General features: G+C 37.5%; 4 protein-coding genes and 1 pseudogene across 7 annotated transcripts; 4 read left to right on the forward strand and 1 right to left on the reverse strand.

Annotated features, from left to right (window-relative positions):
• The first annotated feature begins 688 nt into the window (after positions 1 to 688).
• On the forward strand, positions 689 to 8,117 carry LOC147858398 (synaptotagmin-4-like). Of its 4 annotated transcripts, none has more exons than XM_087326891.1 (15): positions 689 to 976; positions 2,306 to 2,380; positions 2,455 to 2,562; positions 2,681 to 2,713; positions 2,888 to 2,977; positions 3,142 to 3,258; positions 3,375 to 3,494; positions 3,587 to 3,958; positions 4,068 to 4,202; positions 4,600 to 4,803; positions 5,216 to 5,494; positions 5,600 to 5,731; positions 6,702 to 7,010; positions 7,112 to 7,349; positions 7,565 to 8,117. In XM_087326891.1, the coding sequence occupies exons 1-14, from the start codon at positions 746 to 748 to the stop codon at positions 7,307 to 7,309; spliced, it is 2,403 nt and encodes an 800-aa protein (XP_087183017.1). In that variant the 5' UTR covers positions 689 to 745; the 3' UTR covers positions 7,310 to 7,349; positions 7,565 to 8,117. The 4 variants fall into 4 exon arrangements, with proteins under 4 accessions (XP_087183017.1, XP_087183018.1, XP_087183016.1 ...); XM_087326892.1 differs by having other exon boundaries at positions 7,112 to 7,311; XM_087326890.1 differs by having other exon boundaries at positions 7,112 to 8,117.
• LOC147858399 (5.8S ribosomal RNA) lies at positions 1,362 to 1,514 on the forward strand (annotated as a pseudogene).
• A 1,718-nt stretch (positions 8,118 to 9,835) lies between the features above and the next one.
• Positions 9,836 to 11,623, forward strand: LOC147858400 (translationally-controlled tumor protein homolog). Its single transcript, XM_087327329.1, has 5 exons — positions 9,836 to 10,066; positions 10,561 to 10,634; positions 10,731 to 10,859; positions 11,023 to 11,180; positions 11,287 to 11,623. The coding sequence occupies exons 1-5, from the start codon at positions 10,039 to 10,041 to the stop codon at positions 11,402 to 11,404; spliced, it is 507 nt and encodes a 168-aa protein (XP_087183455.1). The 5' UTR covers positions 9,836 to 10,038; the 3' UTR covers positions 11,405 to 11,623.
• Positions 11,624 to 13,548: 1,925 nt separating this feature from the next.
• On the reverse strand, positions 13,549 to 17,771 carry LOC147858401 (proteinaceous RNase P 2-like). Its single transcript, XM_087327188.1, has 7 exons — positions 17,648 to 17,771; positions 15,997 to 17,118; positions 15,813 to 15,908; positions 15,234 to 15,415; positions 14,991 to 15,111; positions 14,113 to 14,181; positions 13,549 to 14,032 (listed from the first exon to the last, which is right to left on the reverse strand). Exons 2-7 carry the CDS (start codon positions 17,053 to 17,055, stop codon positions 13,754 to 13,756), a joined length of 1,806 nt encoding a protein of 601 aa, XP_087183314.1. The 5' UTR covers positions 17,056 to 17,118; positions 17,648 to 17,771; the 3' UTR covers positions 13,549 to 13,753.
• A 2,775-nt stretch (positions 17,772 to 20,546) lies between these two features.
• Positions 20,547 to 24,304, forward strand: LOC147858402 (uncharacterized). The gene is made up of 2 exons (XM_087327465.1): positions 20,547 to 20,770; positions 23,195 to 24,304. The coding sequence occupies exons 1-2, from the start codon at positions 20,606 to 20,608 to the stop codon at positions 23,957 to 23,959; spliced, it is 930 nt and encodes a 309-aa protein (XP_087183591.1). The 5' UTR covers positions 20,547 to 20,605; the 3' UTR covers positions 23,960 to 24,304.
• Positions 24,305 to 25,355: the final 1,051 nt, after the last annotated feature.

Here is a 25,355-nt window from a genome sequence, read left to right on the forward strand (position 1 = left end):
CTAGTTCTTACTCAATAGGGAGATCTTTACAAATGGAAGAACCCTTACAAAGACACCACAATGTGGTTTATATGGTATTTTCATTTAGGGTATTGATTCTTTCACACTTGGCCTTCCATTAGTTCCCTTTTCCTCTTGCCATTTCGTTTTTATAGTTCCTCTAGCCGTAGTATGTCCTTGGTGGTGATGCACTCTTCTTCATGACCGATTGTGGTACAATCCAAGCGCTTAACAACGAGATAGATATACGCGATGATTGGAGAGAGAGCAATCATGGGGTGGGTTGGGCCCCCATAGGTACATATGTGTTTTATGTGCAGTAAAGAGAGAATGTGCTTGTGTTACTTATATGTATAGTTATAATTTATAATAGAGATGGTCAACTCAAGAAGAGGAGCCAAAAAAGCAGAGTTTCTCTCTCTCTCTCTCTCTCTCTTTGTCTTGTCTGTCTGTCTGTCTGTCTCTTTCTAATAGAGTTTTTGGAAAGGAAAGGAAAGGTCTCTCTCTCTCTCTTCATCCACCATCAACAATCATCCACAATAGAAGAATTGGTCCACGTTTCTGTTTCCTCTCTTGTCTTTTCATCTCCATTCTTCGATTTAATCTTGATCGCCATAGCCGAAGCTTCTTATAATCCTTCTTTCTTTCTTTCTCTCTCTCTCTCTCTATTATATACATATATATATCACACACACACATACAGAGCCTTTCCCACCCAACAAACTAACTTATATAATACATACATATGCCCACCGCCATCGCCATTGCCACCGCTTTTCCTTCTCTCATAGCCTCTAGGATGAAGGTCTTCTTCTCCAAGTATTCTTCTTCTTGTTGCGCCCAGCTAGGGATTGAACAGCGGCGGATGCTTTTCATCGTCGCCGCTTCATCAGCCGCCACTCTTCTCGAGCATCTCTTCTCTCCCTCCTCTTCCTATTGGGTGCCTATTCTCCTCATTCTCTGGCTCTCCATGAAGGTACGCCTGCTTATTTGCTTCTTCTTGCTCCTACCTTTTTTCTCATTCTTTTCCTTCATCCTTCCTTTGTTCTCTCTTCTCTTTGCTTAAGAGGGAATTTCGGATCTTGCATAGATAGGACGGAAAGCGTTCTCTCTCTCTCTCTCTCATAGAGAGATAGGGATGAAAAAGATGATCGTAATGATGTTTTCACGTCTTTTTTTTGGGGGGGGGGGCTAGAAACATGAGAGCGAGAGAGAGAGAGAATTCCCAACCGAATGCTGCTTAGTTTGTAAGGTTGTACGGAAGAGATCAGAAAGCCAAGCATTCCACCCCTACATTCTGCATTGGCATCTAGTGAATGAATTTGATGATATTTGAACCCAGTAGGATCTATAATAGTAATGGATCTCAGCAACAGATATCTTGGTTCTTGCAATGGTAAAGAACATAGTGGAATGCGATGCATAATGTGGCTTGAAGAATTCCACGAGCCATCAAGTCTTCAAACACAACTTGCTTCCAAGGCTTGTCCAAGGGTATGTCTGTCTGAGCATTCTCACTATCCTCCCCTGCTATCTCCGTAAGGGTAGATGGGGTGTTTGTGAGTAGCAGAGCTGGTGGTCTATAAATGACTGTCTTGCAGATGCTGTGAGGTGATCGGCTGAAATGCGTCGATGGCACGATATGGCAAGGTGTCTCAAGGGTGGTCTGATTTGGGGTGGCATTGATTGTTTTGAGCCCACTGTCTGGAATGCCACGTGTGTTTACTTTGAGCAAATGTTGGCGCAAGGCCTTGAACCAAAAAATATCGAATGGATCTCAATCCTGGTGAGAATATCTGCTGAGTTTGGTTCCTAATGGGAGGAAAGAACCTACGAAATATTTCCTTGGTAGCCATGTGCGAACTGGAAAGAACCCAGCTTGAAAATCTGTGTGGCCTAGCTGTGCGAATTGTAATCTAGAGAGGTGTCCTCTGCAATGAACCTAGCGAACAATATACCTCTAATACAAAGGGAAAGAAAGAAAGAAAGAAAGAAAATGTTACCCTGGCATCTCTTTAAGGCCCAAATTTCTCTATGAGACAAATTGGAGGGTGTCATTCAGGTACAAAAGAATGGTATAATTATTGTAGCAATGAAACACAAATACAAGGAATAATGGGGTGCATCAGAAATTGCTCTTTATGATGAGTTGAAATTACATTTTTGTTACTGTTTTCTCGAAGATGGAATCAAACCATGGGGAACTATCAAAAACAATTCATTTATGTTTTTAAATCGTTTGAGCAAAAAATGTCAATGGTATATATAGTTCTCATTTTGCTAATGTCAGTTCCCATGTTTGCAGTATGAAAGGCAGCAACGTAAATTACTTGTAGAGATGATGAATGAAAGACGGAAGTGGTACATGCAGAATACACAAGTATGTACATTTTTCTGTTGAATAAAGAGTTAAACTTGAACAGAAATTGACTTCTATGGGTGCTTTTCTTGTAGCCTTTGTCACCATTGGAACCTTGTGAGTGGTTAAACAAGTTGATCATGAACATATGGCCAAACTATATGGAACCAAAGCTTTCCCATAGGTGTGCTGCCTTGCTGATGGTAAGTAAAGACGATGGTAAGACTAATAACTTGCCTCATCCTGAGTATATTCCTTTCTTCTGGATATATGCAACTAAAGAAGAAGTAATCGAGACTCCTATTGTCTTCTATTTTCCAGAAAACATTGAAGCAAAAGAAACCAAAGTTCATTGTGAGTATATTAAAAAACATTCTATCAGATATAGAGTGCACGTGTCTCTATCAGATATGAACAAAATCTATTGGGTGTCTATGGGCATTGGGTATAGTTTTCTTCTTCAGAATGACCATTTTACTAGGATATGCAGTAGTTCTCTAATTCGTGGAACTTTGGCTCTCGATGAAGGAAAATATAGAGTTGGAGGAGTTTTCTCTAGGATTAGCACCACCGACTGTGGGGCTTGATTGCACATATTGGACGAGAGATGGCGATGAGGTTTGATATACTCTTACTAGTTTTTTGAGTGTGGTAATAACCAGTTTTGACATTGCTTTGCTCTCCCTAATTTCTTGGAATCTCATTCTCTTAATGGAATTTAGTTGATTCTGTGTATAAACTTGAGATGCAGCAAAGTTAAGTTTTGCATCTTTGGTTTCTAGGAGATCCTTCACACAGGGCTCAATTGGAACTCTGATGAAATGAGCATTGTGTTATCGATGACAATTGCAGGAATAAGAGTAAATGCTGTCATCAGAAATTTGCAAGTGAAGGGTGATGTATGATTCTATTTTTGTAAAAAGATTTTGGGTCTAAATGTACTACCCATCTTTAATGTCAATTTGGTCTATATATGTTTTACTTTAAATATGTATTTCATTTTCACTTTTCACAGCTCAAGATTGTACCTGTTCTTCATGGAAAATGCGTCCTATATTCGTTTGAATCACCTCCTGAAGTTCGGATAGGTGTGACTTTTGGTGTGTTGGAAATACCCGGCATTGCTTCTCTCCTGGTTTGTTTTGGCTTTTTGCGCAAACATGTTGAAATCTGGAAGATATTTATAATGTATAATTTGTTACTAATATGTGTAAATGTTTTCTACAGGAGAAAATGTTGCTTCGAAGTCTGGTGAAGACAATGGTTGAGCCACATCGAAGCTGTTTATCATTTCCCTCGGTCAACCTTAATAAACGTGTTTCTGGAGGCACTATAAGTGTTATGGTCATTTCTGGAAACAATCTAGGGGCAGTAGCAAATGCAGGAGTTATAGAACGAAAAGATCGAAGTATGTTTGTTGTGGTAACACTGGAAAATGTATCACGAAAGACGAAATTTTCTGATGGAGATCTGTCACCACATTGGGATGAAACATTTAAGATGATGCTGGATGGAAGTACAGGGAGTATTTATTTCAATGTCTATGAAAAAGAATTGGAAAATTGTGGCCTACGATCTCTTGGTCAATGTAAAATTAAGGTATCTAAAATGGTGATTCCTTTTGCTGCTCTAAAAAGTACATCTCAATAAGCAATTAATTTGGAACTTGGTTGATTTGATTGTATTTATGTTTTCATGTTTTCTATAGGTGAAGTATATCCAAGATGATTCCACTGTATTTTGGTGTATTGGAAGGAATAATAACTCTATAGCTGTTCTTGCGGAACATTCAGGGAAAGAGGTTGAAATGAAGGTTCCACTCATTGGATCCGGTTGTGCTGAGGTCCATATTTCAACGATTTCTCATTTGCAAATATTAAACCAGAAATAGCTTTATTGAGCATCATATATAAGTTAACATGAGACCATGAACAAGTATTATTTTGGAAACTATTTCTGCTAGATTAAAAATTTAGCTTTTCCTTGATCAGCATCAGAATTAATGGAATTGAATATTTGCAAATATAAAACGGAAATAGCTTTATTGAGCATATAAGTTTTACATGAGACCTTTAGCAAATGTTATATCGGAAACTATTTTTGTTAGCTTAGAATAGTACCTTTTCAATGATCAACATCAGGATTAATGGAATTGAATAACTTTTTTCTTTTGAGAGAGGGTAAGATGGAGAGGGAGAATTGAGAATGACATATTGACACTATGACCAGTTCTGTTGCAGTTAACTGTCAAACTTGTGCTGAATCAGTGGCATTTTATTGATGGTGCTATGGAACCACCCTTGCATAGCATACTCAGTTCTGTCTCCAGATTTCAGCAGAGCACAGGCAGAGTCATGAAGATCACAGTTGAAGAAGGAAGAAATCTTGCTGCAAAGGATAAGCTTGGGAAGAGTGACCCTTATGTTCTACTGCAATATGGAAAGGTATGCACGAGTACAGAATTAATTATTTGTAATAATTTTCTGAAATCACTTAATCTTTAGTTTAATTGCTATATTCCTGTGATAATAATGTGCATGTTCTAAAGAGCTTGTTTAATCCAGTTTTTCTTCTGTCAATCTAATTCTGATTCTTTAGATATTACTAGGTAGATCTCTTTTTTTTATCTGTCATATTGGGCTTACTGTAGTGGTAATCTATACACAGTTCATAGGTTCAAATTGCTATTTCACATGTCTTTATTACATCATATATCACTATTCTTAAACTACATGCTACAGCAGTGTATTGAACTAATGACTTCAATAGTCTCAAAACATTTGACATAACCATCTCAACTATGGCCTGATTGTCAAGCTAGATGTATCTCTCTCTTATTCACTATTTTCCATGCAGACTGTAAGAAGAACAAAGACAGTATCCCAGAATCTAGACCCATCTTGGAATCAGACATTTGAATTTGCAGAAATTAGTGGAGAAGAATATCTGAGGCTAAAATGTTATGATGCTGATACGTTGATTGACGATTCATTGGGAAGTGCACGTGTTAACGTGGAAGGTCTTGAAGATGACGAGTGCAGAGATATGTGGGTACCACTTGCGAATATGGAAGTGGGTGAAATTAGGCTCATCATCAAAATGCTTCCATCACAATCTATAAGCAATGAGCCTGAGGTTGTTTGCTACAGCTACTCCATGAAACCCGATATCTTACTGTAAAGAAAATACTCTTGTTCGAAGAGGTGTTGTGAATGTTGTTAAGTATGTTTCTTAATGCAGGCAGCAAATACAAGACATGGTATGCTCGAGTTAGTGCTTGTTGAGGCACGGGATTTAATAGCGGCTGATTTATGTGGAACGAGTGATCCATTCATAATTGTTCAGTATGGTAAACAAAGGAAGCGAACCAAGGTTTGTCATCATTTGTCTCTAAGTTTATGTTAATGGCTCCAACCCCTTCGTTTATGTACCTTCAAAGCTCACATCCTCTTAACCTATGTATTGCCCTTGCTTGCAGACTCCCTTAATCCTATCCCTGCATCACGTGCTTGGCCTTATATGTAAATGGTTCACACTGCCCCTCTCTTAGCCTTTATTTTTTTAGAGTCCACAATATGCAATGGATGAATGCTGAGGAAGAACATATGGTGTTGTCAACCACATAAGTATTTTTTACCTCTCTATAATATTATATCGTCTCTCTTCCATTCCAAAACAAAGACACAAAAGTTTTATATAGGCTAAGAACGGTAACTCTCTCTTTATTCTTGTGAACTGTGATGTCTCTTCTATGCCCTTGGTGCGGAGGGGTTATCCTCTGTCATCATTCTTAATGAAAGGTCAACACTTATTAAGATTTGGCTCTCTATTTGAGCCTATATATTTTTGCACACTCTTTGAGACTGCCTCTCGCTGTTTTCAGTTATGTCATCTCTTTTTTGGCTATATTTTTCCAGCTTGCTTTACACAAGTCACAACACTTTTCCATGTTTTTTGTGTACATTCCATTTGTGTTTAAGAACTCAGTAGTTTGGCCATGGGTTCTTTGTATTTTTTCTTATTCTGAGGAAGAACAGCATGTTAGTTTATTTTGTTACATCTTTCTTTGTTCTCTTGACCTAGTAATTTATACGCTTGTAATCTTGCCGTTGCTCATAATATAATATGATACCTTTTAGAATGGAAGTTTTCTCATGTCTACCATAGGCCAAAACCAGCCTATGAGAACAATACATGTGCAGATGTTATGTGTGTTCTGGATCTCCAAAACAAAAAGAAGAAGGGATTTGAACTGTTGAACTTGGCATCTATGCCTCACCACTGGAGAGAGAATATACTACTAAATCTTATGGAGGGAGAGAAAATTTTAGCTGGTTTGTAGGTTATTCACAGGACCTTAAATCCACGATGGAATCAGACATTACAATTTTTGGAGGATGAAAATCAAACCTTAAAGCTTCATGTCAAGGATCACAATGCACTCTTGCCAACCTCGAGCATTGGTGATTGTGTTGTTGAATTCAAAACCTTGCCAGAAAATGAGACAAAAGACTTTTGGATCCCTCTTAAAGGAGTTAAGAAGGGAGAAGTTCACGTAAAAGTTACAAGACGATTTCACGCGGAAAAGATTGTACCCAAGAACAAACAATGCACGAGTGCAAATGGAGTATTTGCGCAGATGTCCTCAGCAGTCAGTGTTTCCCATTGATTATTATTTTGAGTGCAATTTGAATATTGTCTTTATGTGACACTAGTTATTCCTCATCTTATTTCTTTATACATTTGTGGCAGATTTCAGGCATAGTAGAAGCACATGAGCTGGCTGAAGATGGTGATATGGCTCAATTGTGCAACAAAATTGCAGAGATTGAATCCATTGGGACTGAACAAGATGTACACATTGCGCAAGTACTCAGGGAGAAAGAGATGCTCCTCTCTAAGATAAGTGAGTTGGAAAGATCCCTCACAAACCAAAAATCAATCCTCTAAAGGTGCTGCGATCTTCAAAGCTCTCTTCCAACTGAAGAAGGTTGGATTTCCTTCCGTCATTATTGTGAAACTCACTCATGGCACATTAATAGTAAACATAGTTCCTCTTCAATTTCCAACTTTTAACATAATCCTTAGTTTTTTCAATGAATTGGTTGGTTTTTGGGGAGATGGAGTTGAACCCCTGACCTATTTATTGTCTTAAAGGTTTTGGGACATGATGTGTACATAAAGACATGTTTTTTCCTTGGACAGGCTGGATACGAAAGTGATTACTAGGAAAATCTGAATGCCAGTGTGTACCATTATGCCTTGGAAGGTAAGGCCTATTATCCAAGATCTTGGTTGTTATTGGAATTAACTGGAGAAGTTGGATGCAAGGTCCCTTTGTTACGACAGCAGTCTTCAACCATGTTCAATTGGGCCCATTGTCGACCATAACACAGAGCATTAAAGAGGTCGCGTCCACACAAATAAATTCCTCTTCAACACCCAAAATTAATTTTAAAATAAGATGAAAGGTCTCCCTTAAGGTTTCATAACCAAAGAGGAAGTGTTGTAACCAATAAAAAGCCCGAGGTAGAATGCACATTGAGTTGTATCATATGAGTTGCAAGGTTCTTCCTTCTCTCGAAATTTGTTGTGAAATGTATGATTTTCTTGTTGTACAATATATGGAGAGTTTGCATCTACCACCAAAGGTGGTTTGATTGCTTGTGGATCATCAAAAGGAATGCTTGCATCAAAACGTTGTACACTTTTGAATTCAAATGCTTCAGGTATATGGCAATTTTATAATGCTTTTAAAGATGATCTTTATTTTCCAAGTACATAAATTAGAACTTGTCTCATATTTATGTCATCTAGTGAGGTTTGTGAGAAATTTAAAGGCAATACTTCCTCATTATGCGTTAGCACATAACACCTTGTCACTTTTCATCTCTACAGTTGCCATTGTCACATACTTAACTTTGAGGTTGTGACCATTCAAGCAAAGATAATACATTTGTTCTCTATTTTTTCTTGGTTTTGACCGAGTGAATCAACACTCAAATTTACTAGAGATTCTTCACTTTGTACCATCTTTGGAGTTGGTGCATGACACATATACCACAAAAAATCAAAGGAATCCCAATCTTGCATTCCATTTTCATTGAAGTGTCAACTAGGCCCCTCGTACTTATCAAGAAAAACTTGTGAGCTTGCGTAAATCAGGAGATTTGTAGCCGTCTAAATTGTTCCGTTTCCAATACTCATTGTCATCTCTTGTTGAGTCACCTTTTTAGAGAAACAAAAAAGCATGTGGCAATATCAACACTTCATTTTTCAATGCTTTCCAATGTCCATGTTTCTTTGCAAGCTTGCCTGTTTCTATATCCAATGTGACATTTAGGATCTATATCCAATGTGACATTTAGGAGAGCCATTATGTATTGTTTACATATTTCACAAGATTTTCACTGCTAAATTTCCCCAAACTTAATTGTGGAGACGAATAAGGCTAGTCAAAGATACCTTTCCAAGCATTTATGTCAATTCTCTTCTGCATCCGAACACATTGATAATATGTTTGTTCACATGTTTGAGCATTATATGCATTTTCTTTGTAGACAAGGAAGTTAAAATCATGTTGTCATTAGGTGACATAGTTCTATGCGAGATTCAAGAACCATTTGAGGTCCGTGTGATTCGATTTAACAAATAAGCCATTGGAAATTTAATAAACATTTGTTGAATCACATGTTTATTACAAAGGGAATATTTGGATCGTTAGTAAAAACATGAAGAGTCATAATTATTTGTAGCATGCAAATGCACTCTTAGTTGAAGTGAGATATGATCATTCCAAAACTAAGAGCTTGATCCCCATTTGTCATTATTGAGTGATTGCCACAATAGCTCTTGTCCACCTTGCGGTTGCATGCAATTAGCCTTCCCCAATAATATGAGATGTTGGTAGCTTGCAAGCTCAATAATGAGCTTGTATTGGTTCTAGAGAGCAAGTAACTTCTCTCTTTCTATGTACACATTAGTATGGCTTGCTTTATGAGATTAATAAAATTTCAATGCCAAACTTTAAAGCGCTTATGAACGATTTAATTTTAAAAATTCACTTGCATACACAATCAATACATCGGCTTCTTTTCCGTCAACCATTCCCCAAAAGGAGTTGTGTAAGTAGCATTCCAACTTAGTTTCCGAACAATCGATATCGTTAACATCAAAGGCTCGGGTATCTAAAGCAAGGCCATGCTATGCTAGCTCATAGAATGTGAGACACCACAACAAAGCTACGAGGGTAAGAGAAATGCGGGAAAGCCGATACCACATCTTATGGACAAGACCATGGTGGGGGTGGTGATGGTGTCCACTGTCCACCAAGGAACAACACATGAGCATACAGGGTCTTGACTTTTTGCGGTCTTAATAGTAAGAGAGATGATGTGGCTTAGGGTTTTTGAGTATGTACATGGATGTCTTTTAACACATTAGAGTTTTAAGAGTTTGAGAATAATAGAAACAAAACCCTTGCCACCTCTGTTACTAATTTCGGCTGAAATGGAGCTTTCACCTCTTCCTCGCCTCCTCGATCCTTTCCTTTCTCCTTTAAAAACAAACGGCGGCATTTACTTTTTCTCTCTCATCACAGAGAACCTCTCTGCATCAAAGAAAGTGATAAGACTAGAGAGAGAGAGAGAGAGAGAGAGAGAAGCTAAGTTCTTGCAATCATGTTGGTTTATCAGGATCGTCTGTCGGGTAATATTTCTCTGCCTATTTTCGTTTGTTGGGTGCATGTTTTTTCCAAAAAACTATCAATAGCAAGAGATATCTCTTCTTATATGTGGATATTGATCTTTTTTGAAGTAAGTAATGAAAGAATGATTGATGACGTAAATTATATTATGTCTTTGTTTCTTGTTACACATTTATTCCTAAAAACTATTGAGCAGAAAGAGATTTCAACTCCTTCTATCCTAACATTTCTTTTTTGGATTATCTACTGAAAATTTTGATTGATGACGTGAATTTGTTTATGTCTTTGTGTCTTTCTCCCATGCCTTTTTTTGTGACGTATTTTATTCACCATTATTATCTCTCAAATGACCGTAGCTGCTTGTTTCTAATTTTTGCTGATTTCATTATTGAAGTTTAGATGCAATGATACATCATTATGTAAAAAATATGAATGTCTCCCTATGTCTTTCTATATGGAATTATGAAAACCGAGTTCTGTTTTTTTGTTATCAAAGGTGATGAGCTCTTATCAGATTCTTTCCCCTACAAGGAGGTGTTTGATGGAATTTTGTGGGAAGTAGATGGGAAGGTAATTGCCATGTCAAGCTTTTTCAACATCGTAACTTATTAATCACAATTCCAAGATTCTATTTTTTAAGGAAATTGTTCTTGTTTAATTGAATAGTGGATAGAGAAAGGTCCCGTCTCTGTGGATATTGCAGCAAATCCTCCATTTGAAGGCGTATCAGAGGATGAAAAAGTTGAAGATAAACCGGTTAAGACAATAGACATAGTAGATGCATTCATCCTTCAAGTAAGCATCATGAAATATAGTGCTACAATAAGAACATTGTGGTATTATTTTTTTTCTGGAAAAGTGGTACTGTTAACCTATGAGCTCATGGTTTAGTTTTCGATTCGTGCTGGTTTTAGGATTTGATGGGATTCCTCTTGAAATTCGTTATTGGTTGATGCAGGAACAACCGCCAATGGATGAGACATCATTTTCCAATTACCTTGACAGATTCGTAACAAAGCTGACTCCACAGTTACCAACGGAACGGCATGATCACTTCAGAAAGAACGCCGATGCAGCTGTGAAGTGGCTCAAGTCCAAAGTGAAAGACCTTAAGTTGTATGAAATGAATCATTATATTTTGTCTCGGTTCCATCTGTACAATTTCTAAATTACCTTGTATATTCTTTGCACTTTCAAGCTATTAACATTTTCTTTCATGCAGTTTTGTTGGTGAAAACATGAAGGAAGATGCCTCTCTTGTATATTCATATTATAAGGAGGGAGCAAGCAATCCAACGTTTGTGTACTTTGCCGATTCCTTGAAGGCTGTGGAGTGTTGAGCTGTTCATCCCACCTGGAACTGAACTTTGCAACATATGCATAATATTCCATACTATCTGATAATACTGTAAAATATATATGTAAATTGTTTCTGTAATTAAGGTGTAGAAATTTTGTACTTAATGATGTAGGTGTTGCGTAGCCAATTACACCTTTAACACAGGTTAACAAGGTTACAGCTTGTTTCAAAATTAAAAGCTGAAATGGTTTTCTAATTAGCACAGGTTTAGCAGTTTAAAGTTTTTTGTGTCTGTAATTAAGATGTAGTAGGTATTCTGTAGCCCAAGGTTACAGCTTATTTGGAAAAGAAAAAGGCTTGTTTTTCTAAATTTGTTTGTGCATGTATGTGGGCATGTGTACTGAGGTTTAGACATTTGTAGAGATTATTTGCGGGAAAAAACAAAAAAAGGATTATCCCCCCAAAAAAGTGCGTGAACCTTGTCCAGCAACTTGCAAAAAGACCAATTTCTGTATGCAAGTTGTGGAGTGAACGCTAACGTAGAGCATTTTCAAAGCTTGTGAGTTGTATTTGTGTATTATAAAATTTCTTATGAATGCATATAATCAAGACATGGAGCATATGAATGCAGACGTAGAGCATTGTGTATTGTAAAATGGCTTATGAATGCAAATGGAGGATTTGTGAGGTGCATTGTTTTGTACACTCCATGGGACACTTATTTAGGTGAAATAAATACCGATCCGGTAGCTGTTGATGTCCTTCCTAGGTGGGCAATTGAGGAAGCAGCTTATCTGACCATCCAACCATGATCGGCTGTTGCCTAATGGAACATTAGTGCACATGTAAACAAGATGTTCACCACATCCCAACTTACAATGTTTGTAGATAGTGTAATCAATGATTTGATGTTTTGGCAAAACGAGGATATCACAGGACCTGAAATGATCCAATGCCATCTCTGGAAAAGTTGATACAGGATTTCAAAAGATTCAATGACATCTGGAAAAGCTGATATTATTAGTTGGAACTCATCCAATGCACCACACTCCATGTACACAAGAAAGCCACTATTTGTGTTGTTTATGAATGGATGGTATAAACATTAAGATTGTCACATTGTATTTGTAAAAGAGCAAACCAATATAAGCGTATCACTAACCAACCACCAAATATATCTTTACTTGGTTCTGGTTTTGCAGTTATATTTAGATCAGATTTCCCCATTCCCCAACTGACTTAGTCCCAATCTAGCAAGGACCATGATTCCAAATTGAAGCCAGTAGGAATTGGCAATGGTTCGGTTTAGGAACTGGTTTGGCCTTACCCAAGCCAAACCAGTTAAGCCTAAACCGTTTCGGAGTTCTCAAACCTAAACCAAACCAAACCAAATCAATCCCTAAACCGGTTTTTCTGGGAACCGGTTTGGGACAAAAAACCGTAGAGGTGTGAAGAAACCCAAAAATCATCACTACCACTTCGTACTCTTCTTCTCCTCATATAACTCCCACCCCCCTTGGCCTTACCACCGATGAGTCCTACTGCGAGTCCCACCTCCACGACTCCCTCTTTGTAGACTATGATTGATTGGTCAATGTAACCCTTCCCGGACCGCTCGATTGCTATTTGCCCATCCCTCAACCACCTTCATGTCGAGCTCGCCGTGTCCTAGGTCCAATTCGGAGAGAATTGGAGCTTCAATTAAGTTTTCACCTATATGTACAGAAAGAAGAAACAATGTATACATAACGAGGTCCTCGTCATTGTCCCTAAACCCTAATTATTAAATAAGATAAACCGGTTTGAGCCAGTTTGGCAAGGCTCAAGCCAAGCCGAGCTCAAACTGTTTGCGTGGCTCAAGCCTAAATCGACCCCAATCGCTAAGCCGTTTAAAACCGATTTAGCTAGTTTAGGCTTGAGCCGAGCCGTTCCCGATCCCTAGAAGCCAGGTTGAATATTAACCACTTCCAAGTGGTAGTTTGGTGAATTTGAGATGAACAATACCTATAATCTGGTTTGTAAAATATAAATGAACGTACCTAATCCATAGCAACAATATATGTTTGTATAAATTTCTGATCGTTCCTATTCTTCATCTTCTTGTTTGCCATTAATCTACTTTTACATCAGCCATATCATACTGTTATCTTCAAGGTAATAAAATGGAACCAATGAGCATGGATCTTCATCAAGGACTAGATACAATCATTGACCCAACTTGTCACCAAATCACAAATAGAATACAACAATCGATCAACGAAATACCCGACGTGCATCTCTTTTAGCCTTTCAAAGAATCAGTGAAAGATAAAAATTGATGAGTCATTTGAAGTTTCTCGCTGTTACTCAGTTGCTGATCTCTCATGTACCTATTTACACATTTCAATTGTCATATATCAAAATTGATAGAGGAATCTGCTAATTCCTCAGCCACTTCCAGCTTCAAAGAGGTTTCCGAAATCAATGACTTGGACTGAATTGCAAATTTCACTGAAGAAGCATGGACTTCAAGAAGTTCCTTTTTCGTAGTATAAAAATCCTCTTGTAATGCGGGTTTAGGTTCACAATACGTATCAACAGAAGACCTTGTTACACACAGCCATTCTCGAGGTGATTCGATGTCATCACCTCCATTTTGAGGAATGTGCCAAGCTCCACTTGCAGATTCCTGCACAGCAAACCTCACAATCCATATATTCACAATTCTTAATTAGTTACAAACTGGTAAAAAAAGACCCAATTCTATACCTGAATTGCCGTTGAATAAGGTGGTGGCATAAACAGTTCCAATCCATTCGTCGAGAATGTAAATCGGACCTGGAACATTCCCCAATTTATATTAGCAATCATGATATGACGTAGTACAATAGTCTAAGAGATGAAACAACCATTTGATAGCACATACAACTTGCTTCACTACATTTTAAAAACTGCAAAGGTTCAAGAGGAGAAGAAATACCTTCGACAAAGTTAAAATAGGGTATTACTTAGCAGTCCGTCCTAAATAAAGCTTCTTCTTTTTTGTTCTATATCGTACAAATTTTTCTTTGATTCACTATTATAGATTAACGACATTGTTGGTTTACTACAATAGATGATAATCATTAGAGTTTACCTTATTGGAGCATTTTCAGTGCTCAGTTTATCTTTCTGTCTCAATTTTATGCACCCCAATGCACTTTCACCAATACATGCCGTACAAAGAGTAATGAAGAATTCACTGTCCAAACCTTATAACTACTTGACACTTGAAGGTTAACCAACAGTACACAAATAATGTAAATCTTTAGCTCAACCAAACTGTGTTTCGATCCCCAGAAATCAATTAAGGTTTGCTTTAGGTAAGTAGTCTTTGACAAAACACCTTGATCAAGAACAATGTGCCATACCAATTCTCAAACACATATATTACAGAAAATGTTAAATCATTCTTTTATACCCCAACAGATAAAGTACCATTTGTCTCCAAAGACTCACTAAGACTGGCAGGATATGATCATTGACCGATATTAAACATTACTCGAATTAAAAAATATCATTATCACATATAAATATATTAATGACTGGCTCGACGCAACCTTCAAGAAAAAATGGATTATTTTTCATGCAGTGTGAAATAAGCACACCTGATGTCTTTCTTTCCATTTAGGGAAGAAATCATTTCCAAGAAGTTCAAATATATGATCCCGCATCTCATCATTCGTCACAAGGAGAGATTTGCAACGAACTGCAGCATACAACCAATACCTGAACATAAAGAAATAACAATTCTATCATAAAACCAGACAGAAATTAGTCAAACGACATTCAGAGTAGCCGTTAACCTCCATGCCTATCCAGAAAACAGCACTTGAATGTATTTGGTGTACCAATCATCATTAGATCCATATGGCGTGGAATATAATGATTTGTTTGCAACCCAATTATTGACAATCTGTCGAGATCGTGATGGGATTTGTGCTTTATCTGATGTACGCCGACAATGTAAGACTATTAATGGTGGTCTCCCAGTTGGACTTTTGGCTTTAACAGCATCTGCCACTGTTGACACCTGTGAAATAATTCAGAATCTTAAATATTTATAGACCATGATAACTGGAAGAATGCAATTTTGTATGTGAGCAAGATTATCACTCATAAGCTAAAATGATGCAATGATTATGTCAAGTGATAAATAGATCATTCAAACTAAGCCATTTATTATATGGGGAACCTCAGCCAGCTGTATGGAACTTTAGGTACATGGTCTTCCTCTTCAAGAATATGAACTAATGTTTGGATAGCATTCTCACAAAGAACTTAGTCTATAACAACCAAAAGCAAGTCTTAAAACTATCTAGAACAAATACCTTAAAAGAATACTGCTGGTGAAATTGGGGAAATAATACAAGGCCCCAAAACGTCAACAGAGAAAAATTTCTATTGTTTCTTTAAACCCGTCCTCATACCTGATTGAAGTTAAATCCATGAAACATGGAGTTATATAAACCAATATTGGCACCATCTATAATAGCTTCTACAGGCTCATTTGCATCTAGCCATTCCTGTCAATCATTAAATGGAAATATCAACTATGATCATATGTTAATTGAGGAAACAAGATTCACATTTCAAAACTTCTCTAACTCAAACCTGAAATGCTTTAAAACCATTCGTGTTCTTCTCTTTCTCGAAAGCAAGGTCAGCAACGCACTTTGCAAACTTCTCTGTCTCATTTGGATCTAGATCTATGGTACATAATTTCTCTCCACAAGATAAACAGACCCCTGTTTTACTGATATTTGTTCTCTTTGCTTTCCATTTACCTATGCCTAACCAACCCAGACCATGCCAACCTCCACCACCTGCGATTGTTGCTTCTTTAATATCCTCTTTAGAAGGTTGAATCTCTTTTCCAGCGAAGGCTGAAGGTTTGCTATTGAACCACTTTTCAATTATCTCAACTGTTGCTGGTTGGAGATCTCTGACAGTTGTTCTTAACCTATGCAATATAGAATAAACTCTGTCCTCAAGTCCAGCCTCTACACTTACTCCTAGTAAGGCTTGAAGTAAATTTTCATCTGGTAGAACCCCCGATGCAATCATATGATCATCTACTTGAAATGCTTTTTCTACTTGGTTATTGTTACAAAAACATAGCAATGGTGGCTCATAAGATCTAAGCTTTGGAGCTATGTTTGCAGAGGCCATCTTCTTTACAGTCTCAAAGGCCATATCACCATCACCATTGGCGACCGCTAGTCGGGCAATAGATGTAAATGTCGCTTCATTAGAAGGTACATTTGTATGTATCATATCTTCATAAATCTCTACTCCTTTTCTTGCTGCTAGATCCATATCATATGGGCTGAAATTGATTGCTTCAACATCCTCATTTAATTCTTCTTCCTTTCCTTCCCGCCCTTTCTTCTCTTTATTAATGGATGTTTTATCATTCTTCGAACCTTTTCGCCGGGTTAGGCTTCCAGATGCCGCAGCCGAGCATATGTATAAGAGCATGTTGTAATGTTGTTGTTTTAGATCAAATATGCCTTGTTTTGCCATATCATAAACTTTAAGTGCACCGTGAAGGTCTCCATGTTTTGAGCACATGTTAAGCTTCAAGATATGTTGGAGTTCTTCTGAACACTTCCTTGCTCGTTTTGACGGTCTAGATCTACTTGATTCATTTCCCTTGTTTATGGTTTGCATTACTGCTCGAGGATTTTGCTGGATCTGTTGTTATAAACCGTGTGATTTAGAAGCCTTTTTCTTCTGCTATTGGATAGGGGTAGGAGAAATTCCCTATTATTGTTTTCTAAATTACAAATACCCACACTCACATTTATTTACATCACTCTCATAAATGAGAGTGGAATCTTATTATCAACACCACTCACACCAAGAAGAGTGTAGTGTTATTTATCTACAATATTCATATCAGGAAGAGTAAACCTCTTATTTATTTACATCATTCACCTCTGATGGAAAAAAGAAAAAAAAAACAAAATATAACCCTGGATTTGTCTTCCTTTCACCAAATTTCCCTAAGTTTTCATGACTTGACCAGATAATTGATCACAATAACACAAATATCTGAGAACAAGATAATGAATTGACCGCATAATTACTAAAAATAGGGGTAGAGCAACGGCATTTGGGAAATAATGAAAACTCAGGGGCATTTGATGAAATAAAGAGGAACCAAGGAGCACTATGGGGTTGTACCCCAAGTGAACTTCTTAATTTATTTGCATGGTTTAGGTCTGAGAGATTAAATGTTATTCTTTTATTTACAACTCACATCAGGGTGAATAGATGCAATTTGGGTGGACGATATGCTAATCTTTGGTGGCGACACGACGTTAACACCAGTCCCCACTCCGAATTTCTGTAAAGGAAGATCCCTCTTGCTTTGTAAAGGATTCTTCTTCTTCTTCTCTTCTAAAGGAAGATTTTTCTTCTCTGAAGTAAGGTTAATCTTCTTCTTTTCCTGGATAGACTGACTTTCCTTAGCTTTAACTATTGTGGATGATGAAATCTTGTTTCCATTACTCTCTTTTATATGTCTCCTGTTACCTGTTCGAAAACAAAAAAATGATGAAAAACTCACACTCCCTGCCAAGTCCCATGTATGCGCTTTTGTATATCTGGGTGTAAACACACAAACATCTTCTTTTCTATAAATAGTTCTTCTTTTTTCCTATTCTCGTCGAGAGAAAATGATGGTTTGCTGTTCTCAAAGATGAGACAACATTTTAAGATGTGATCTCCTGTTTGGTCTCAGAGGCCATTTTGGCTTCTCGAAAGAGGTTAATGTTTATTTCTATCTTTCTCTTCTCTTCTCTCTCTCTTCTCTCTCTCTCTCTCTCTCTCTCTCTCTCTCTCTCTCCCCCCCCCCAGCATATTTCCAACACATTTACGAAAAAGAGTATCTTCCAATTATCTGAGGACATAGGGAAGGGATGAGATGAAAGCAGCTTACCTGTCTTGACCGAAGCAGAGGACGAGGTTGATGACGAGGGAGAAGAGGAAGCTTTGAGCAGGAACTGAGGGTGTGGTAGCTTCACAGGAAAAGCTATGGCGGCGCGAGGGAAAGCAGAAAGCTCAGTCCAGATACAAGTCTTCAGCTCCATGGAGATTATTATTAGGCCCGGGGAGAGACGAACACCATCGCTCGGTTGGGGTCGCTCCCCTCTTAGAACGAAGAAGGCTAAGAAGCGTAGTATCTATTTAGCTCTCATTCACATACATACATACATGCATAACATACACATACATACATACATACATACATACATACATTATTATTACATACAAACCTACATACACACATGTATACATACATAACATACATACATACATATACTCTCACACTTAAGGCTAAGTAGACAACCCTCGACAAACACCCCAAGAGAAGAAGATGGATGGGATGGAATGTATCATGTATCCTACCTCACCAACCCGCCACACATTATGTCTCGTCCTCTTATATAGTGGCATGGTTGCACACCATCCACACATTTGGGTTCATTTACGTTGTCACTTGTACACTTCACTCGTGACCTCCATCCTACCCATGTTCTTCGCATCACAAAATGGCATCGATTAATAAATAGCTCGAGGACTTCTCTTCTTTTTTCACATAAATGTGCATATACAAACATCGGCGCAAAACTACTAGCTACCCTATCAATGGTAAACATCTCTGCATTTCTCTTAAATATACCCCTCATTTCTCAAGAATTCCCAAATACTCCTAATATATTTGAAGTGCACACTTCGCTCTTTAAAAACTCTTTTCCTTGTTGGTAATCTCCTTAAACTCTCTCTCAAAAAACAATATTCTTCACGGAACAAGGAAACCATTCACATCAATACATGTTAGAGCCCATCCCATTGTTTGCCATTTGAACCATTACTTCCATGCATTGCAATGTGAGATGGGCCAGTGGTTGACTATGCACACTTAGCCCCAAACAAGTTTGAGAGACTAAGTATCACACTTTGATATAATGCTCTACCTTTAATCATATTCAATCATGTTTTCCACGCATCTTTGACCAAGCCCACACCTTGCACAAAGTTTCTCTCACAACCATAATGTGCACTCCCAATTGTGACATTCATAGGCGAGGTTCTTGAACATTGAGAGTTGCTACTCACTTTCACATGTATCACATGAAATATAATATTTTTGGTCTCATAGGTCATATTTGACCTCCGAATATGATAATAGAATCTCTCTCTCTCTCTCTCTCTCTCTCTCTCTCTCTCTCTTAAAAGCAATGCATATTTTGAATTAATGTGAAATACAAATACGTGATGTCATGTTGTACCTACTTCTATAGTGACGAGCTTATGGCTCAAAGGCAACTATTGAATTATTTAGCTCGTTGTACAAATCATGACTTTCTCACATATATTGTTGCATTGTGTGTCTCTTTTCTAAAATGAATCCCATATTGATGGGTCAAACTTCCAACTTTACAATGTTAGAATAGGTGGCACAATCATCCCAACCATGCTACACCAAACTACTAAATTCTATTATTTGCTTGACAAGTATCACCCACACATGCATAGCTACAACCCATCTCCTTGTCCATAATATGCACCATCAATTCCATAAGGCTTTTCTTCATACGTATTCAAGCTTGCTTTGCTTGCACTTTCGAAAACCCGAGCTACTATTCTCGTTGTCCCAAAACAAAATTTTTTTCTTGCTCAGAATGCGATATTTTAATCGTGATGTCTATCAATGAAAGTTTGACACATCCACGACCACTCATCAATGCATCAATGCACGTAGATGCAAATTGCAACGTCCAAAAGTAAAATGGTGGAGCATGGAGAACCATCTTACCAACCCTCTTGCCTACCCCCGTCCTCCCACCACCACCCAAAAGAACTAACACGCTACATATATCACTCATACATGGCAATATATATATAGCTTGTGTCTATCTACGACCAAATCATAAAGAGGCTTGGCGAGGGAATCACGGCCACAGATAGTGTAGGGCACTTAGCTGAGGATTCTTAAAGAGTTAAAGAAACATTGGATGTATGTACCATGTATGTATTCGAGTGTCGTATGAGACCAAAACGTTTGTGGGGGTATGTGGTGTGAATTTTTGTGAGGGGCATGATTGATCTATTGATTGGGAAATATATCCATTTTGGTTTGGTTCTGTCCTAATTTATGTTTTGAAAGGAAAGAGAAGGAAAGACCCGAACGGTGGGGCTCCCCCAAGGTCCCATGGCTTCTCCCAGGTCCAGATTCCCTCCTTCCCTGCTCCTCCTCTTCGTCTCCTTCGCGCTTCTCGCCGTCATCGGATTCCAGACGTTCAGAGGCCGCAAGATCTCTGCAGATCTGCTCAAGCACAAGGACTTCACCATTCATAAACTCGACGAACGCTTGCAGGTACAGAAATGCGATGTCTCTGCTCTTCCATGTTCTGTTTTTGGCTGTTTTATGTTATGTGGTTTCCCCATCGAGAGAGAGAGAGAGAGAGCGAGAGATCCATATTTGAGTTGGCTGTGATAACTGATTGGAGCTAGCGAAAGTTTTATTTCGATACACCAATGTGGCACGTAGTTTAGGATAAGTGATATATGCTGTAAAAAAATATGTGTGGAACTAAGGATTTTGAGCCTCCACATTATTTTGATAGCCAAATCGCTTACTATCAGGGTGACAATACTCAAGGGTGAGAGCGAGAGGGGGGGTCTGGCGAGGGAGAGATTCTAGTAGCAAACAGAACAGAGTAGAGGGATGGGAAAATCAAGAAGAAGAAATTGGAGGGAATTTCACTCTCCATTATATGATTCATGTAAACAAATAAGAGTGTGGGTGTGTAGGATTCTATAGTTTTTTGCTTCCATCCTTCGTGAACGTCGAGGTTTAGCTCACTTTATGTGGAAGAAAACTCACAGTTCTCTGTCTCTAATGCAACAAGGAGACTTCCGATCTGTTGACAAAAGAAATTCATGTATACATTGCCATGCTGACATTTTCCTGGGCTTCACCAATTCATTGCTAGCCATATGATACCAACGATGCTTCTACCTTATCTCCTTCCCCCATCAGTTGCTTTGGATCATCAGGAGAGGGGACTGGAACCATCAGTTTCCATTCGTTCCACATTAAATCCTGTCTCATTATCAAAATCCAAAATTGTCATCATTTTAAACTTTCACAGACAAACAATAACACAGAGATATGAAGGAGGAAAAAAAAATTATATTAAGTGGAACTCCGAAGTGTGACTACTTTAGAGCCCCAAGCTTGCAATGGAGATAAAACTCTAAACTAGGATTTCATTACCTACTAACTTGATTGTTGTACTAACTTCCAAACCATTCCTGATTGATACTAGTTCACGCCAATAAGACTTCCTGAGTTTTAGTCTCTTGACAATTATTATTTGTTTTATTAAAAATATTGCACCAAGATATTTGTGGGGGTACTACTTGTTTTTTCTGTTTAACCCAACAGGAGTCAGTACCTTCCTATGATTAGATACCCATGAAACTAAGCAAATAAATAAATAAATTAGGTAACCAGAGTCCAGTTTTGATCTACTATGTGAAAACTTGAATCACATTTAAGTTAATTTATTGGGTTATGCAAGAATCAAGCTTGCATCAGTCACATCAATATATGTTTAGTATATAAACAAATAAGACAGCCTAGACTAAAAGGAAATATTCTCAAATGTGATCAGAACCAAAGCACAGTAAGGGGAACTCATATCTAGTTTACATATAGTAATGGATATATGGTAGTGTGTTGAATGCCCTCATTTGTCAATCACAGATAATTTATTTGCAATTCTTTAAACAGTTTCAAAATGTGGCGTTCTTCCCTTTCCAAACGTTGTACCAAGGTGTACTCAGTTATAAGAGAAACGTATTATTCTTTATGGTTTCTTGCCAAGCACATGAGATCATATAGGCGAGTATTCCTTGGTACTGGACATGATACTTTCTTGAATTTTGAGAGATTCAACTGTTGTGTGAATTATGGAAAATAAGTGTGTTGATTTGAATGATAGTTGTGAAAATCAGACTAGAAAAGAAAGATCTGAAATATTCTGGTAAAGAATTATGAGATTAAAATGCAGAGCTCGACACATGTAGGGCCATACAACAAATTATCAGCAAATAAATTTGACATTGATTGATGCTCAAACAAGTGTGGCATGGCTTTGTTGTTTGTGTATTATGTCAAGTGTTCTACTATTTGAACTCTAATTTCCAGTCAGTGAACCAAAGAGGAGAAACCGAATGTCTAATATATCAGCCAACAAAAACCTTGATATGTGAATTCTGATCAGAAGACATCAGAAACTCTAGTTTCTGTGATTGAGAAGGAAGAGTGGTCGAGATCGGGGCTCTCTTCACAGAAAGTATTTCTTCGGAAAAACATGAGTACTAGCAAACGTAAGCGTACTCCGTACTTTCCAGGAGTTTATTGTATAATTGTCAAACGTTATGAACTGGGTATTGTGTGCGTTTTTACTGTATCCCTGTTTTATGTGTAAGGGTTAAAGATATATGTTATTGTACAGTTCTTTTCAATCACATATATCAATTCCAGGTTGTGCCACAGAAGTTGCTCATTCTATTTCAATTCGCTTCCCAAGTTTCTCCCAACTTTTTTTTGAAAAACTTAGCCAATCTTCAAGCTAGATATAGCAAATCCTCTGTTGACTATGTTATACAAGTACACGGTATTTATTTATTGAGATACATTTCTACTATTTTATATGTGATATTTGCAGTATTGAAGCATATGGCTTACTGTTTTTGAGTATAATGTATGTATATTCAATATAATTTTCAGAAGGAGAAGGAAAAGGCTGCTGTTTTGCAAGAGAAATTAGCAAGAACGTCAGCACAGAAGGAGAAGTTGGATGGTCTTAAACAAAGTTTAAGTGGACAACTCATAGAATTGGAACGTGTGAAGTCCTTGACTGAAGAGGAGAAAAAGAGGCTGGAATCCTCTCTTCAAGATAGAGATCATGAAATCAGTGACTTGAAAGAAAAACTCTCCCTTTATGATGAAAGAAGGGAAGAACTCAAACTAATGAAAGATGAGATTTTGCAAAAAGATGCAGAGATCAAAAACCTGAAGGCACAGCTATATGGGAAAACAAGCCAGTCATATGAAAAGGATGATTCAAAGTCAGATAGCAACAGCTCATCTACAGATTATATTCTTCTTTATAAGGGACAAGATGTGAACAGTGGTATTAATAATAGCATGAATCAAGACTCCAGTGCAGTGGAAGAGAGAGATTTGAAAGAGAGAGAGAGAGTTTCTGCTGAGGTCAAAGCAGAGGGTGAAGATGACGTGAAAGGTGAAGATGATGTTAAAAATGAAGAAGAAAGTGAAGAAAATGATGAGAAAAATGAGGTGGATATAGAAGAGGACTCGAGGGTGAACGATTCTGAGAAAAGCCATGATGAGGAAGAAACAGATGAGCAACCAGAAGGTGATACTGAAAAAAGCCATGAAGAGGAAGAGACAGATGAGCAAACGGATGTAGACATGGAAGTTTCCAATAAAGCAAACCTTGATGAAGATGACACAGCAGCTTTAGAGTAGATATATGATGGCAACATTTTTTGTACATTCAGCTCAGTGTGCATTTTCGCAGCTCTGGTTCATGAGACTGATACCATTCCAGGTGTTGGAAAATCATCTTGTAGATGAGAAATTCTCTCTTCTTGGAATTTCTCTCCTTCAAAAACATTGCATCTTTCAGAGAAGAGGAGAGAACACATCTCTATCATGCTTTTTGAGTTCCTGTAGAAGAAATTTCCCACAAACAATGTTTGTTATGGTGATATGTGCATGCTGCTTAGTCGATGTCAACTTTTATGTGGCGTTAACTCTACTACAAGATTCTATTGTATTTGACAATTCCATTTGATAACAGTATGTTTTACATATGTCCTAATTTTGTTGTTTTGGCATTGTTTTAATCTGTTATTATGTTCTGGTAGGGCATCATCATAAAACATATTACAATGATCAAATCACTCTCACCCTGTGATCTGTCTTGTCAAGCATATACATATCATTCTCATTTCAGTTCATAGGACCTTACATGTTTCTGTGTGGTATTATACTTGGTTTGGTTAATAAGATATACATTACCAAACAAAGTGGAAAAGAATTTAATAAGCATACAACAGCACTTCCAAGTAAAGTTCATATTGTTTTCTCGGCACACAATATTGGATATTTTTATTCACTGGGAACACAGATGATGTACATAATGTCTACTGTCAAGACACTTAAAGAGTAGCCAAAATGTTGAGAAATATCTCAGAACACTTCCATATACCAAACTTTGATCATAACAAATTATATTTTCACATCTTATTCTGCGTGGGTTGTGTCATTTCCTGTATGTCACAATGTTTCACACCCACAATATCCACTTGTTCATCATGTTATTATTATCCAAACAATTTTTATCAATAATTATATATAACTTCATTCTAATTAGCACCTGTAAATCCTCAATACTTTTGTGGGCCATCCAATTTCATAATTACGGACTAATATATGCTCGTACATCACATGTTCCGGTGCAAGTTATGCATTTCCAGTTCAGAAAACTTTCATTTGCTGCATGACAAGCATCCCCTTGTACTAAGAGGAGAGAAACAAAGAAAAATCTCAAAGCCAGGCTACTCATAATATAACAATTATTCGAGTTCAAGATCAACGTTCCAAAAACCAACAATTACTCCTTTCGTGTTGACTTTCTTGAATAATGCATGTTCCATCTAAAACTAGCAGAAAGCTCAAATAATATATTGGAATCATATGCACAGAAGAGTTGAATGCAATAATATTTTTGAATCAAGTTTTCAAGTAGGGCGTGCAGGCTGTAGGATTCATCAAATACTCTGATATAAAGAGAGCACCAAACAACAAACAATTTATATTGAAGCACTACATAGAAATGGTTAAATTCACAGACAATAGA

Source organism: Azolla caroliniana, unplaced genomic scaffold (assembly GCF_043228905.1).
Source record: "Azolla caroliniana isolate FFs.n. ecotype wild unplaced genomic scaffold, voAzoCaro1.0.p SCAF_11, whole genome shotgun sequence".
Lineage (NCBI taxonomy): Eukaryota > Viridiplantae > Streptophyta > Polypodiopsida > Salviniales > Salviniaceae > Azolla > Azolla caroliniana.